Source organism: Ictalurus furcatus, chromosome 24, assembly GCF_023375685.1.
Source record: "Ictalurus furcatus strain D&B chromosome 24, Billie_1.0, whole genome shotgun sequence".
Taxonomy (NCBI): domain Eukaryota; kingdom Metazoa; phylum Chordata; class Actinopteri; order Siluriformes; family Ictaluridae; genus Ictalurus; species Ictalurus furcatus.
Window position 1 is genome coordinate 14,286,542 of NC_071278.1, and position 16,776 is coordinate 14,303,317.

General features: G+C 40.9%; 1 protein-coding gene across 3 annotated transcripts; it reads right to left on the bottom strand.

Annotated features, from left to right (window-relative positions):
* Window positions 1-1,170: 1,170 nt before the first annotated feature.
* si:ch211-13c6.2 (uncharacterized protein LOC100000125 homolog) lies at window positions 1,171-13,661 on the bottom strand. Of its 3 annotated transcripts, none has more exons than XM_053613069.1 (14): window positions 13,259-13,661; window positions 13,063-13,176; window positions 12,723-12,791; window positions 9,771-9,795; window positions 7,667-7,753; window positions 7,308-7,456; window positions 7,050-7,166; window positions 4,952-4,994; window positions 4,014-4,779; window positions 3,037-3,100; window positions 2,860-2,922; window positions 2,633-2,734; window positions 2,223-2,538; window positions 1,171-1,581 (listed from the first exon to the last, which is right to left on the bottom strand). In XM_053613069.1, exons 2-14 carry the CDS (start codon window positions 13,120-13,122, stop codon window positions 1,379-1,381), a joined length of 2,064 nt encoding a protein of 687 aa, XP_053469044.1. In that variant the 5' UTR covers window positions 13,123-13,176; window positions 13,259-13,661; the 3' UTR covers window positions 1,171-1,378. The 3 variants fall into 3 exon arrangements, with proteins under 3 accessions (XP_053469044.1, XP_053469045.1, XP_053469046.1); XM_053613070.1 differs by having other exon boundaries at window positions 13,063-13,187; XM_053613071.1 differs by lacking the exons at window positions 9,771-9,795; window positions 13,259-13,661 and having other exon boundaries at window positions 13,063-13,078.
* Between the last annotated feature and the right edge of the window lie 3,115 nt (window positions 13,662-16,776).

A 16,776-nucleotide genomic window follows, 5' to 3' on the forward strand; every position in this document is an offset into this window, starting at 1 on the left:
TTGCCCCTAAAGCAAAAACCAAACATGGTTTCTAGATTAAGACTGTTTTTTTCATTTGCAGCAAATAACATCCAAACCACAGTGTCATGTGATCATTAAGTAGCTGTTATGTGTTTAATTTTCTTTCGTATTTTTATTGAATGCATGCAGTAAAACCAATCAGGAGCTGGTATAATTTGCAACAAACCCCAGAAATGTGACTTAAAACACCAGAGTTGTCTATTAGCATAGGGGCTCTCTAATAACAAGTAGCCTATCATGGTGGGATGTCCAGGATGGTGTGTGCTCTTGACTGAAATCATCAGCATCCAACAGCGTCTATGACTAGATGAGTTTTTGCTTTACAACTGTGCTCGAAATACACATAGTTGAGTCTAGTTCTCAGCTGCATTTGATTGAAAGTCTGTGATCATGCTGGAACCAGCACAATTATGTTGGTCCTAAACAAAGGAAGGTACGAAAGCAAGCAGTGTACAATAAGTGTACTCTTTCATAATGTATTTTGAATACATACAAGCTTTCGTAGTGTAATTTCACTACCCTTTTCTGCTGCCAAGTTATAAGAGCTTTAAGGATGATAAGTGTGATAAGAACTTTATTTTAGCAACAGTATTAGTGCAAAGTTTAAGAAAGAAACTTTGGTTACCACATGTCTTGGCTAATCAGCTACATTTGAGGTATGGGGGGGGGGGGGGGGGGGGGAATTGTGTAAATTTAATTTTTAGCCAAACTATTTCTTTAAAGTTAGCAAGCTAACCAATAAATCCTGTTTTCTGGGACAAGTCCCTGGTTGCCTGTGCCAGAAGGTGGACTTGGCAGCACATGGACATTTCAACAAGACACACCGCCCAAATATAAATTTAAAAAAAAAAAGAACATAGAAACATCTATGGAACACCTTTTTTGCAGGTTTAGTAACTGGTTCTTGCCTTTCATTCCTATTGAAATCTATTACCTGAATTAAATTGGAGAGTCCACATGCACAAAAGACTTTACAGAGAAAAGTTTAGTATTGTTACCAACTCTAAGAGTGACAATTTTGAAACAATTTGCCAGGGGAAAATGTTTCTACTAACAATTTCATTGTGTAAAAAGGAGTGTTAAAAGACAAGCAAACAACTTCCCCATGTATTGTAGCCCAAAATATAACTGAAAAAAAGAACTCTGAAGTGAAGAACAAAAAATTGTTTATTACCACATTTTTTTTTTTTTTTTACACCCATCAATACGACATAAACTATATAAAACAAATGCACACAAATGGGGTCATCTTATCTTTAAAAGTTTTTCTAGGGTTAAACTAACAAATACAAACAACACTGAATGGCCAAATAATTACTACACATTATTTCTGAACACACTGATTCAAAGGGTGCATTTAATTTGTTTTGCGTGCCACCAGTTCCAGAAGTGTAGAGGCAAGCTTGTCAAGAGTGGAGGAGCCCGTTTCCAAAGGTGGAGATGATGAAGGCTCAAACGGGTCGTAGAGATCTCCACCAGAACGATAGTCGTGCTGATAATGACGTTCCTCAGCATAGAGCCTTTCTTCCTCTCTTAGAGTTCTGGAATTCCAAGCACCCTCTGAGAAAAAGAAAAAAGTTAAGTTAAACTTTTTTTTTTTTAGGTTGCTTTTACATGTGAAACTTTTAGTCAATTTGGATCGAACTCTGCAGCGTTTGCTTCTTTGGTAGTGTTCATTTGTGCATCTCACTCGGGACCAAAATGAAGGTCTGAGTTGAGGTGGTCTTGGACTGGTTCCAAGTGAACTCTAGCACAATTCCACTGCAGTAAGTGCTTCAACCCAGAATCGACCAAACTGCAGGAAGTTAACTAAACATGCAGTGCATTTTGGGTTTTGGGTATTTAAAAAATAATAATTTTTTTTTTTTAGATATTTGCTGCTAAACTGAGCTGCGAGGCACAAACTGAACCTAAGCACAGAGCTCTAGTGCAGCAGAAATGCTGTCTGTTCTGGAGATTTGATCCGACAAACAAAAGAAAAAATAAACGCTGGATATGAGACTATTCAAATAATTATCCAAGAATTTAATTACAGGCAGTGTCAGACCAATCCAAACAGCAAACAAGCCAAAAGTATCAATTTGACTCTGTATATAAACTAATAGGTGTAAGAGCACCCTTGTTGTCCCCAGGAATCAAACCAGCAATATTTCTGCTATATGAACAATAAACGACATCAATAAAACAAAAGATCTGCTTACCTCTGTAACCTCTTCTGTCATCTGAATGGCGAGCCATGCGTTCTTCAGATCGGCCAGCTGAGGCCTCTCTATAAGGATCCCACTGATATTCAGGTTCTTCAGGACCTCTGTTATGCCTCATGCTTTTTGGATCTTCTTCAGCATGCCTCGCATGAAAATAATCCCTGGGGCCCTGCAAGTCACGATCGTATCTTGCAGGCTCCTGAAAGCCTTGGTCATCTAAACGTCTCATCTCCGGCATATCTCTGCGATGTTCCATTTTGTTACTACCATGATAGCTGTCTGTAAAATCTATGGAAGTGTGTGAAACCTGGCCCTTATTCAGGGGAAATGAAAAGAAGAATTTAGACTGCACAAGTCAAATCTTACTGAAGAGAACCCAAATGAAAGGAAATGAATTCGGTTCCTACCGGAGTGCGCTGAACTTTATTTGACTGGAACTCTTTAAGAAGGGTGCATAACTTATCCTTCAAGAAGTTAGCTTCTTGCACATTCTCAATTTGGATGTCATTCTACAAGTAAACAAAAAATATATTTTCAAGTACAAAAATTCAAGTAATGTTTATGTGCAATTTGTGTAAAGCAAAAATGATCTACTAGTTTGACGAGATCAGCAGAGGATATAGTCCAGACTTACCAGAACATCCAAAACATTTTCCATACGCGGAGTTACAGCTGAATCCATGTTGCTTCCAGAGGCCTATCATACACACACACACGTTTATTTAGAAAAGGCCTGAAATTTAAACTACACCTGAAAAATTTAAAGGACAAACACAAAACAAATGGAGCTTGTACAGCTCTGTAAACTTACCTGATTCTTTGTGGGAATTGCTCTTCCTTTCTGTTTGTAGTTTGAAATCATGTCATCAATTTGGCTAAAGAAAAAAAGTAATTAGTAAAATGACAAAAAAATAAATAAAAATTCACCTAGTAGCTTTGCTTGTTCATTTTTCTCAGAGTTTGGTCATTTGCCAATTCCCACACACTAGTTATACTACATGGACAAACGTAGGTGGACACCTGACCATTGAAAAACATTAATAATTAATAAAGAGTAATTAATAAAGAGTTGGTCCTCCCTTTGCTGCTATAAAAGCCTCCACTTCTTTGGGAAGGCTTTCTATTAGATCATGGAACGTGGCTGTCTTGATTTGCCTATTCAGCCACAAGAGCATAAGAGGTTGGGCACTGATGTCTGGCAAGAAGACCTGGCATCAAGTTGGTTTTCTAATTCATCCCAAAGATATTTAGTGAGGTTGAGGTCAGGGTTCTGTGCAGGCCACTTGAGTTCTTCAACACCAACCTTGGTAAACAGTGTCTTTACAGACCGCGCTTTGTTCTGAGAGGCATTGTCATGCTGGAAGAAGTTTGACTTCCTTAATTCCAGTGAAAGGAAATATTAATGTTACAACATACAAAAAAAAAAATGGTGTATTTCCAACTTTGTGGCAATGGTTTGGGGAGGAACCACATATGGCTGTTATGGTCAGGGGTCCACATACTTTTGCTCTCCCCTATCACACAAGAGCTATCAGCATGGTAGGGTGAGGACTGTGACCAGCCACTGCATCTTTTCAAGCTGCTACTCATGCTAGGTGCACAGAGAAGCTTAACACACTCGGAAGAAAGCGGCAATTGCCATACATGAGCTCACGACTGCCACAGTTGGCTAGTGCTGCTCTGATTGACAGGGGAGAGGAAGTAATGCCATGCCTCCCATCTAGAGCACAATACACACAATACAATCCCACCTCCCACAATACACAATCCGAGTAAGTCCGTCCTCACCTCTTCTGTGCAAGTGCCATCTCTAGTGGTGAGGCATCAGAGAATCTGCTCTTCCTTTTCTTTTTCGCAGGCATGGTGTCTTCAGATGAGAAGTACCTTTGTCTTTTGTTGTAGTCTTGCATCTCAAAAGACCCATGTCTTCCAGTTTCATCAATATCCTGGAAACATTCTCTTCCTTTCTCTGTATACGGCAAGTTTCTGCTCTGCCGCTGCCTTTCATCCATGTTAGGTCCTGCTCCATGGTGTGACGTGTACATCGGCTCTTGCATCCTCCCACCCTCTGGATAGTCCGTTCCTGACTTACCGAACCTGTCTTCTGAAATGTTGCCATGATAATAATCATCGTCTTCTCTACTCTTGTATGATCCTCTGCTGGGATTTGTTTCAGGGTACCATTCATCGTTATAAGACTTTGGAACGCCTTTGTCCATATATCGTCCATCTTGAGTTCCATCACCTGGAAAAGTCCTTATGTTCATTTCATCTTCCCAATAAGGCCTTTCCATGGAATCTCTCTCTCCATAGGACGTTCTCTGCCTGTCATCTTGAGAATATGGTGCGTCATATCGGTTGTCCCCTGAACTGGACGGGTGTTGAGAGACATCATCTCTATATGACTGGTCATACTGGTTATCCTCACGATAATGAGATGGCCTCCCGTAAGAATCATCCTCCATATATGATTGATTGTAGAAGTCTTGCTCTCTCCTGTCTTGCCCAGAAGAGGCTCTTCCTTGAAGATAAGACGGACGGACTTGTGCTGCTTCTTCATATGCCATAAAAATAAATAAATACACCTTTATGTGTGTGTGTGTGTGTATATTATACACATATATACATACATACATACATATATATACACACACACACACACACACGTGCATACACTATACTAACATAAGAGACCATAGCAGAGTAGACTCAAGTACACCACTCACCTCGATTTTTCATCGATCTTCCTTTATCTGATCTCATGAGTGGCTGAAAGGAAAAAATTGAAACAAAATTCACACATGCTTTATGGTGAAAGTATATATTTAGATTCATATATTCAACAAGAAACCTGAACACAATCTCTCTGTGACAATAAACAAACCTCTGGTTACAACTGTTTTAGCCATTACTACACAAGGTCATGTCTCTTGTCCTCTTTTATCCCCTCACAAGGGCATTTCACAGGTGCTGCTCTGCTGTACAGTTACCCACCTTCACTATTAAGGACATTTCACATTGAAATGTTTCTGAAGTGTTTCTCTGGAAGGCAGGATATGATTCTAACCTCAGTTTCAATCTCAATCCATTTCAGGAGGTTTTTTTTAAAAAAAAAAAAAAAAAAACCCAGTCCAAGAGTGAACAAATCAAATTTATCAGGTAGCCACTGAGCAAGTAAAAGCTCCAATGTTCTGCCCAGTCCCATGGATTGGAAGTCTCTAAACGTAGGCTAAAATGTGGTAGCTAACGCAAGGTAATAATGTATGACAATCTTGCTGAGTGTATTAATACAGACAATGGGAAAATGAGCGAACGTGCTCCCTCGTCATTGCTCACTCTGACAAAACCTCCAGAACTCTTTGGTCAACGTTTCTTGCTTCGATATTATTTGACTCCTGTTAGCATTTTTCATTTCCTCTCAGTATTGTTTAACTGAGCAAAATAAAGTATAATGCAAAACAGTCACATAACTCTTCTGCTTACTCCATGCAGTCTCCCTGCAGGGAGTAATCAGAAGAGTTACGTGACTGTTTTGCATTATACTTTATTTTGCTCGGTTTCACCAGCATTTTCACATTCTTGTGTGTTCCTGATTCTAATAAGATTGTCTGCGATCCATGAACACTACTTCATCTGCCTACTAAAAGCTGTTCTACTGACAGCAAATCTCGTTTTGGTTAATGTGTGTGGTGCAGCAGGTGATCGGAAGCATCGCGGTGCACGATTTGTTCACATCTGCACCCTCGTTTGTGCTGCTGCGTTTTTACACCTTCTACATGAACCTTCTACATGTTGTAAACTACTTTATATTTAAATCCTTGTGTAGGCTGTAGTGTTTGTACAATAGAAGAAAAAGCCTTAAAGTGCACCTATTATGGTTTTTCAAATATTACCTTGTAGTGTGTTATAGAGCTGTTTGTGACTGCAAAAACGTCTGCAAAGTTTAAAAACACTGAAGCGCACGACAAAGGGGGTTACTGACTCCCAAAAGAAGGAACCGATTCTGAACAGCTGAAACGAGTCGTTAGTAATTCCAGACTTATTTCCTGTACTAACCTACATAATTTGGTAACAAAAAGCCCCACCTCTGGTCTTCATCGGCTACTCGCGAATAAACAGAGCTGAAACTCGTTATGGTAGTGGGCGTTTCCTTTTTGAAACACGCTGACAGCGGTAGACCAATCACAACAGACTGGGACATCTGACCAATCAGAGAGGCGCATGCTCTCTGAAAGGAGAAGTTTAGAATGAATCCTTTAGAACGAATCATTGAACGAGTCGTTTTTGGCATTGGGAGAAATAAGGTAATGCTGCAGTTTAAATTATGAGCACATTAAAGTGTTTTTGACCTTGGATGCATGTAAATCTATTGTCTGAGACATTTAAAACAAAATTAGGTACGTTTCAAAACCATAATAGGTGCACTTTAATAAGTCACATTACAGCACAATGAAATTCTTTTTCCCCCGAACACATATTGCAGCTTGTTAGGAAGCGCAGCAGTGGCAGCCTGGCAGTGCTGGGGCTTGAACCCCCGAACTTCTGATCAGTAACCCAGAGCCTTAACCACTGAGCCACCACTGCCTTTATTATAATAAAAAGCATTATAATAACTATACATTACCACAGGCAGACAGATGTGCCTTAATTCTCCCGATATAAAAATGCATGCTGTTATGATAATAGCACTTGCAGAACACAAGCAGTGTGGACTGGACAGAAAGTTGGTTGCGTGTGACGTGCTCAAAAGTTATTACCACCCATTCTTGAAAGTAATTAGCAAACCATGTGGCAGTTAGAAAAGATAAACGTATGAATACATACCACTGGATTTCCCCATCCCTCTTGCTTTTCTACTATTGCAGCTTTAGCCCTCGCAACAACACCTGCTTGCTTCTCTGAAGTCTTTTCCCATGTCACTAAGTCTGGCCTATGCCGCTCCTGAAAACACATAGAACCAGACTTGTTACTGCCGCTGTGGTCAAGAAGAAGGAAATGTTTACTTACAAATACTTGCTTACATCCTAATCTTATATTTCTCTGCCCCTCACCCAGAATAAAAGAAAAAGGTCTCAGTCTTACCAAGTATTTCTGCCGGTGCCTGCGACCCACCACATGAGTGGCCATGTCACAGAGGTCCATTTGCACTGTACACAGTCTGCACCTGTACCGCAACAGGCTGCTGCCATCATTTGAGAAAAAATCCTCCTCCTGTACCAGGTCACCTAGTCCTAAACGTAGATAGCGCAAGTTATTACAGTTACTCTATACAAAAGAGTGTGGTCTCCTTCCAGAAAATGTAATATATATATAGACACTATATAGAAAATATATACACAATTGGATTCACAAGTCATTCAATAAAGCATTCACATTTTGAACATTCAAATTATATACACGTTTTCTAATAAACTTAAGCACACATCACAGCTCTATCTTACCAATTATGGGTTCATTAAGGTTCAGGTATGTCAAGTACTCTTTGATACTGGTCCATTGTGGCAATGGGGCTGGTTTGGGGATAATGCCTATAAAATCATCATAAATTAGTCAAGCAGAATATTAAGGGAAACAAATTAATCAGTAAAAGCTCTGGGGAACACAATGCTGAGGAAATTAAATGAACTTGATTGAACTGATTTGTTTTGTTTACACAGGATTGGAATACAAATGGTAGCTGCAAAATCCGTGATTTAAGTAGGTCCTTATGTACTTGCGCCATTTAAATTGTCAAGACAGGTTTAACGGTTGAAACGATCAGTTTCAGTCATGTGATCAACGAAGGTCTTCCAGTAGTAAACTCCGAACACCTGTGCCGGACAGCTTTGTGAACGAAACTGTAGAAGGAAAAATTTTACCGAGGCTTTCCATAATACATTGTTTTAAATCTTCAAAAGTGGGATTTTCTGGTGTTATTTCTTCCATTTGGTGAGATCCATTCACAGCATAGGAACAAGGCCACAATGTTGCAAGGTTTGCAACAGGCTGTAATGGAAATAGCTGCGTGCATGAACCAACTGAATCTGAAAGCCCTAGCATTACATGCCAGGGCATACCCACACCAACTCTTCAATCCAGAGCGAGTGCTTATTTCAGTGGGATTGAACAAGCTGCCAGGAAGAAAAGATCCACTGGCAGCACTATCTAATCCATGTCCAAGTTCTTGTATAAGAGCTGACCTAGTCTGGGTACCAGATGGCTTGAGATCCACAAACGCATCTGGCTACCAGATATAGCTTACACTGCTTATCCATCAGCCATCTCTAAAATTTCATGGCTGCACAGTTAGTCCATCCTTCAAATAAGCCTCGGTTTTCACAAGGAAGCAAAAACCTCTGATCTTCGGCCTTCAGTACGTTCTCTCTCAGGAATGTCAGATTCATTCAACTGACTCAAGAGTTTCAATGCTTTTGTGTAGATTTGCTTGGCATGGAGGAGTACTTGACATGTATACCTTTTGCTGTGGTTAGGTCATAACCACTGAACAGCGAATGCAGCTGTATCAGAATCTCCACCTTGTTGGGTTTTTTTTGGCTCAGCCCTTAAAAAACAAACATCAATGCCCTTCAAGAAGGAGTGCTGGTTCCACCGGAGTGGCACTGTGTATCCAGATGATATTGTATCACCTGGGCTTCAAGTCTGGAACAGATCAGACCGATGCTGGACAAGTAACAGTTCATCTTAGACCATATTAAAAGCCCCCCTCAAACAGGGTGACGGCCTTTCGCTTCCTTCGGTAGATGAGGAGCATCTTCTTCGGCTCTGAACATCACATTTCTGGGAAAATACATTCGCTTTGTCTGATGGACAAATCAAACGTAACTTCTCACAGTTCGGTATCAAGGTCTGCTCAATTCATTTGACTCAAAGATGTTAAGCGTCCCAAATGGCTCAAATTCTCAAGGTTGTAATGCAGTGATACCACAGCCATGTGTGGTTAGGAGTCCACGATAGCATAATCAGCCATGCTCTCTTCGGGTGGAAATGATTACTGTTTCACGCTCCTTGTTAACAGGGTCTGATACCAAGTGAACTTCAGCTCACTCTGTAATGGTGGAAATGCAGTCTCCCTGGGTCACCTTCCCCCGTCCTGAAAAGGCAGACTTTTTAGTCGAGAAGGGCATCCACCATCTGGGGAACCTTTCTAGAGAGTTCGATTATTCGCTCTGCGGTGATGCCCATAGGCAGTCTTTAGAAGAAGGTGCCTTGGAGGAAAAGGATCAGTTTACCAGATTGGTAGTGGTCATGTGTGAAGAGGAAACGAACACTGGGAGAAATGTAGGTTAAAATGCATACAATACAAATTTGAGAGCCTTCGTAAAATTTACAGGACATCTTAAAAACAATGAATGTTTTCATCAACATCTAAAAAGCTTCCTTATTACTCCCTAGATTCACCATTACACATGAATACACATCTATGTTTTTAGGATCGTTTTGTGGCGCATAACGGGATTTCCTGGTAACTGCTATTCAACAGACTACTAATGGTATAAATGATCAAACTTGACGCATTATTAATCTTGACGCATTATATGGACTTACCCTTATCAGCTAGGGCTCTCTCCCTCTTTGTAGAGTTAAGGCCAAAAGTGCATGAAAAACAGGTACAGGTGAGTAAAGCATTTCATAGCAGACACTTGCCAGCAGTTTCTCTCAAAAACAAAAGGAAACATGTTAAATGCAACACTTACATTGTGGCAATGTGTTATTGCCGGTGAAAAGAAGCAAAGTCAGCTTCAATTCTTTACCCTTTTGACCAATAAAATCCATCCAGAAATCATGTGTAATACCCACCTTGTGTTTTTTGTGACGAAGTACAAATGAATATTTATACTTCGTCCTGTGTAGTGAGGATGCAGGAAGAAAGCAAAACGAGCAGAACTCGCTGAGCGTTAACCACAACAACAATCGTAATGTCAGATCCATTTTCTCTCGTTCCCGGAGTAAACTAGAGTGGATGTGACTGGATTGTGCAGAAAGGGAAGATGTTGGAGCATGTAAAGCACTCTGAACATAACTAGTACCATGTACTCTGATCAGAACTATACGTTACAGCACACCGACCAGCAGTGACATAGAAATTAGTCTCTGCCTCAGACGCTCCACATGTGGCTCACGGAGCGCTTCGTATATTTTATACACTTAGCTGATCACAAGCTTCAGAACCTTGAAGTATTCAGATTAAATTTTCATTACGGCTGTGTAGGTTTCCAATGGGAAATAAACTGTTGAACAGTGAAACGAAGAGATTTCTAGAGCAAGATCTAGTCACGGGATTAAAACAACACCACACATCAAGTGCTCTTAGACGAAATATAATAAAAGTTAATAGAGAGTTTACTTTGAAGCAGGTAGTGGTGAGAAATCACATTTGGTTGTTTGCAGTGTCAGCCAAACAGCCTATTCCACTGAAAGTAGGTGGTTCTTAGCCAAGTCCAAGGACAAAACTACCAGAATCTCGAGCAAAAGCTAGAAATCTGGCATACAAGACTGTACAGAAATTAGAAAGTGGAGGGAAAATGATTTCACAAATAGACCATAACAATTCAGCAGAAAAAGAAACGTTAAAGCTATAAATGTGTTGGTGCTGAATGAAACCTCTCTTATGTACATCTTCAACAGACAGGGTCTTTGTATATGCTCATTACTGCTGTGGTCTTTATCATGATCGGTTCTTCGACTGGATTTATCCGCACCCATTTCCCCCCCCTCTTTAACGAAGGCTCTCCAGACCCCAAACCAGGGTGTGGCTCCAGCAAAATCGCACACGCACGTCAATTTAAAATCGTCACCGATTGACAAGTGTGCAGCATTTCCTGTAGCGTGAAGCGGCCCGAGCAAGAGGAACCGCAGCGACAAAACTTGAGCCGACGATACGGTAAGTGTTCCAGTGTAAGACAAAGAATCGGCAACATGTCGATGTTGATGCATCAAGAGAATCAAGTCGATATGTGGAACGTGACTGAAGCGTCCAGTGGCACTGATCACCACAACACCGTGACGCAGACACGTCTGTAGCCTTTAAACATAACAGCGTCATGGAGGATCCAGCCGTCTACACGTGATTATTTCAAAACTGTGTTAGTTTTGGAGAAATCCAAAGACTGAGCAGGATAACTGATGTGTTCTTGCCAAAGACGAGATGGTGTAATATTGTAAGGAAATGGACAGAATTTTTAAAGGCCAGATGACTAGATCACTGAGAGAAGAAGCATGTTATAATTATAGTAATAACACATTAGTATAAAGTAATAACACACAATGTTATTTCAGAATTTTGCACATAGTGAGACAACGGCACAATTTATCATACACAATAAAGTGAACCTTCTTCTACATTGGGCTGCTTCAGTCACTATTGTTTCTGCACTTGTTCTCTCTCGCTCTTTCTCCCCATCACTCTATCCATCCATCTCTCTGCATATTCATCTCTCTTACTATATCAATCTCTCTCTATTCCCACATATCTATCCATTTCTATGTCTCCCTGTCCTGCTCTATCTATTTATTTATCTCCACGTACATTTGTCTACCACCCGATCCATCCATCTCTCTCTAGAGCAACCTCTCTATCTAGCTCTCTCTCTCTATCCACTTCTTTCCATCTATGTCTCTCCATCCATCCACCCATCTCTACCTTTTTATCCATATATCCTTCTACATATACTGCTCAATCCCATCCATCTCTCTCTAGATCAACCTCTATCTAGCTCTCTCTCTCTATCTATCCACTTCTTCCCATCTATCTGTCTTTCCATCCATCTCCACCTTTATCCATATATCCTTCTATCCATCTACACATACTGCTCAATCCCATCCATCTCTCTCTAGATCAACCTCTATCTAGCTCTCTCTCTCTCTATCTATCCACTTCTTCCCATCTATCTGTCTTTCCATCCATCTCCACCTTTATCCATATATCCATATATCCTTCTATCCATCTACACATACTGCTCAATCCCATCCATCTCTCTCTAGATCAACCTCTATCTAGCTCTCTCTCTCTCTATCTATCCACTTCTTCCCATCTATCTGTCTTTCCATCCATCTCCACCTTTATCCATATATCCTTCTATCCATCTACACATACTGCTCAATCCCATCCATCTCTCTCTAGATCAACCTCTATCTAGCTCTCTCTCTCTCTATCTATCCACTTCTTCCCATCTATCTGTCTTTCCATCCATCTCCACCTTTATCCATATATCCTTCTATCCATCTACACATACATCTACCGCTCGATCCACCCATCTCTCTCTAGAGCAACCTCTCTATCTAGCTCTCTCTCTCTCTATCCACTTCTTTCCATCCATCTCTACATTTTTATCCATATATCCTTCTATCCATCCACATCTACCGCTCGATCCATCCATCCCTCTCTGTCTAGCCTTCTCTTTCCACCTAGTGCTGGGATTTATTTGCAGTTGATGATGCTATAGATGATGTGATTGTCAACATGAAGTATTTTACACTTGGGCAGTTTACAGTACATACCTTCAGATGCTGCAATGTGGTCAAATGGATCTTATAGTTTGTTTCCCCACGTATTCTTTTGTCACAAATCTGTATAAAAATAATAAATAAATTAAACAAATCGAGACATTTCTATGTAGAGGGTCACCATAGCAATATTTTTGGTTTCGGTTTTTCACCATAAGAAACACACACTGATCCGGGTTACCCAACTACATCAGTCAAAATGTGTATTTACCTCTATCTGCAATAATAATAATAATAATAATAATAATAACTTCCAAGTCTATATTAAATAAAGCTCCGGTTGTTTTATCTAACTGGCTGAATGTGAAAACGTGATGAAAACAGTTGAAGTTACCGTGCAGTCTATGAACGTGTTGGACTCTCCGTCGTCGTAAACCGTCAGCAGGTCGGCCATTGCTAATCCACTGGCTCTGGTTCAGCTAGCTAAACAAATCCTGCACTGACAAAGCTAACACAACGCTAATCACTCAATGTTATAGTCTGTACGTTACTGATACTATTAGTGTTAGTTAAATGATAAATGAACTTACTTTAGCACAGGGATTAAGATGAAAAAGATCTCGCTACGAGGATTTGTACGGAACTAGCTGTGATATAGCTCGCTACCTCGACGAGGCTAGTTCGCTAACTTCCGGAGGAATATGCAAATTCAAACAGACTCGGTACTGCGCGAAGAAATTTACTGGAACTGCGTAAACCTAAAAACTAAACTCCATATCTTCCAAAATGCCTTTCTCTTCAATCCACCTTCTTTTCTGTTACTTCTCCTCCACTGTTACGTTTTACTACAGAATAAACACCATGTACAGGCCGGAAGTGGGAGGGTTACACTGTTATGACTGCAGCAACATTGCAAAATACCCACAATCCCAAGTGATTGGGCTCTGATGAGAGTAATATCCAGAAAAATGGTCAATCCTACACAGCTTCCCGGGTGATATAGGGAACAGGAGGCCATTTCAGATCCAACCCGAGACTGTGTTGAAATGGCGTGAATGTACGCTGATCCGCCATAACATTAAAACCACCTGCCTAATATTGTGTGGGTCCCCCTTGTGCCACTAAAACAGCTCTGACCCGTCGAGGCATGGACTCCACAAGACCTCTGAAGGTGTGCTGTGGTATCTGGTACCAAGACGGACCAAGACGCAGCAAATCCTTTAAGACCTGTAAGCTGAGAGCTGGAGCTTCCATGGATCAGACTTGTTTGTCCAACACATCCCATAGATGATCGGATTGAGATCTGGGAAATTTGTTTGCCAGGTCAACACCTTGAACTCTTTGTCATGTTTCAAACCATTCCTGAATCATTTTTTTGCAGTGTGTCAGGACACACTATCCTGCTGTAAGAGGCCACTGCCATTAGCGAATATTTACTGCACCAGGATATACTGTATACTGTACTGGAGGACCATTGTCAGCGGCCTATGCTCCAGAATGGGCGACGGGCCTAACCAGCGAACCATCTGATTATGTCAGACCAGTGCTCTGGGGCCAGTTTTCTGCAGGTGGCCTTTAAATTAGCTTTGAGAAAGGGCCCAAAAGCAATAAACCAAACCTAATCATAAAAGGCCCCTTCACCTCCATTATTACCCATATGCCCCAGTCAAAGTCTTTATTGCCTTGAGACCTGCAATCTGCACTGATTTGAGACCCTATGATTTATTTATGTGCCTGTGGTGCTACTTATGGTATTCTTTTGTTAGTTACTTTGCCATGTTGTCTTTCCACCCACTGAGTTTAACTGGCTACAAATACTGGATACTTTTAATCAGATTTAATCACTTTTAATCAGAATTACTTCATATGGAAAACTATTTCTGCCACTTAAGATTAATGACATACATACAGTACATATTGTTGGGGGGCATGATGGATAAGAGCATCTCCAGAAACGGCAGGTCTTGTGAGGTGTTCCCAGTATGCAGTGGTTAGTACCTACCAAAAGATGTCCAAGGGTGAACTGGCGACAGGGTTATAGAAATGCAAGACTCATTGATGTGTGTGGGGAACGAAGGCTAGCCCGTCTGGTTCGATCCCACAGAAGAGCAACTGTAGCACAAATTGCCAGAAAAAGTTCATGCTGGCTAGGATAGAAAGGTGTCAGAACACACAGTACATCACAGCTTGCTGTGTATGGGGCTGTGTAGCCGCAGACCGGTCAGAGTGCTCATGCTGACCCCTGTCCACCACTGAAAATGCCAATAATGGGTACATGAGCATCAGAACTGGACCATGGAGCAATGGAAGAAGGTGGCCTGGTCGGATGAATCACATTATTTTGACATCTTCTGGATGGCCGGGTGCGTGTGTCACTTACCTGGGGAAGAGATGGTAACAGGATGCACTATGAGAAGAAGGCAACAGGCAGAGGCATTGTGATGCTCTGGGCAATGTTCTACAGGGAAACCATGGGTCCTAACATTCACGTGGATGTTACTTTGACACGTACCACCTACCTAAACATTGTTGCAGACCAAGTACAGCCCATATTCCCTAATAGCAGTGGCCTCTTTCCACAGGATAAGAATTTTTGCACACTACAAAAATTGTTCGGGAACTGTTTGAGGAACATTACAAGGTGTTGACTTGACCTCCAAATTCCCCAGATCTCAATCCGATCGAGCATCTGTGGGATGTGCTGGACAAACAAATCCGATCCATGGAGGTCTCACCTCACAACAGAAAGGATCTACTGCTAACGTCTTAGATACATAGATACATAATAGAAAATAAATATGTATTTAAATGTATATGTATAATTTCTTCACAGTGATTATCTAAGACATTATCTGTGTTCCATAAAGATCTTAATCCGATCTTAATTAGATGTAATTATACTATTATAAGTTTAGCCATTTCTGAAGTATGATCCTTGCAAACATACAATAACAAAGCATTTATAAGATATCGTGTTTTGAATCTAGATGTAAGGAAGGCTTATAAGCAAGCCCTGAAACTACTGAAGCAATGCTTTGGAAGATGGCAAGGAGTCACCAAGCAGTCGCCTTCTCCACACTTCTGTGGATTGCAACCATCGCTGACTGATATTCGTTGTCAAATATTCACACAGATATTTGAAAGATATTGAGTAGAGAATAACCACTGCTAAACCAACAACACTCAAGTACTGAGAACATGATGGCCAAACAAACAGCACAGCTGCCACATTACGGATTCTCATGTCTTGTACTATATTTAGCAATTAGCCATTTCACAGCACCGAACAGAAACATTTCTAAATAAAACATGAGCTTCATTTCCAGCCAACAGAACAGAACCACCGTTTTAGTAACTTACACATTCTAGCATTTTATGTACCAATTTGACAGACACTTTCACCCAAGATAAGTAAGTAGGCAATCTTTAACCACTGAGTTATCACTGCTTCCAAATCAAATAACTACATGACATGACTAATCTAATATAGCCTTTATTCTAATAGAATTATTCCAGCATAATGCAGGACGTGGGACTAAAACACGCCATGGCATGCTGTTATAAGAAAAATAATTAACAATGGGTTTTATTCCTAATATAGCACAACAATTTGCAACAATGACAATTTTACTTTTATTAATAAAATATGTGTTGTGCTTAACAGTTTATAGTTACATTTAATAGTTAGCACAGTGGCTTAGTGCTTTGCATGTTTGCCTCGCACCCTCAGGGTTGTGGGTTCAAATCCAGCCTCTACCCTATGTGTGTGGAGTTTGCATGTCCTCCCCATGCTTTGGGGGTTTCCTCTGGGTACTCTGACTTCCTCCCCCAGTCCAAAGACATGCGCTGTAGGCTGATCAGCACTTCCAGATTGTCCGTAGTGTGTGAATGGGTGTGTGTCTGTGTGGTTGTACCCTGCTATGGGTTGGCACCCTGTCCAGGGTGTCCCCCGCCTCGTGCCCCGCGTCCCCTCGGATAGGCTCCAGGCTCCCTGTGACCCTGTGTCGGATAAATGGTCCATAAATCTAGGTATGGATAAAGTGTAATGGGAAAATAAAACAATTAACCACCAGGGGTCAGTACAACTAAAACCAAACCCATTGATAAA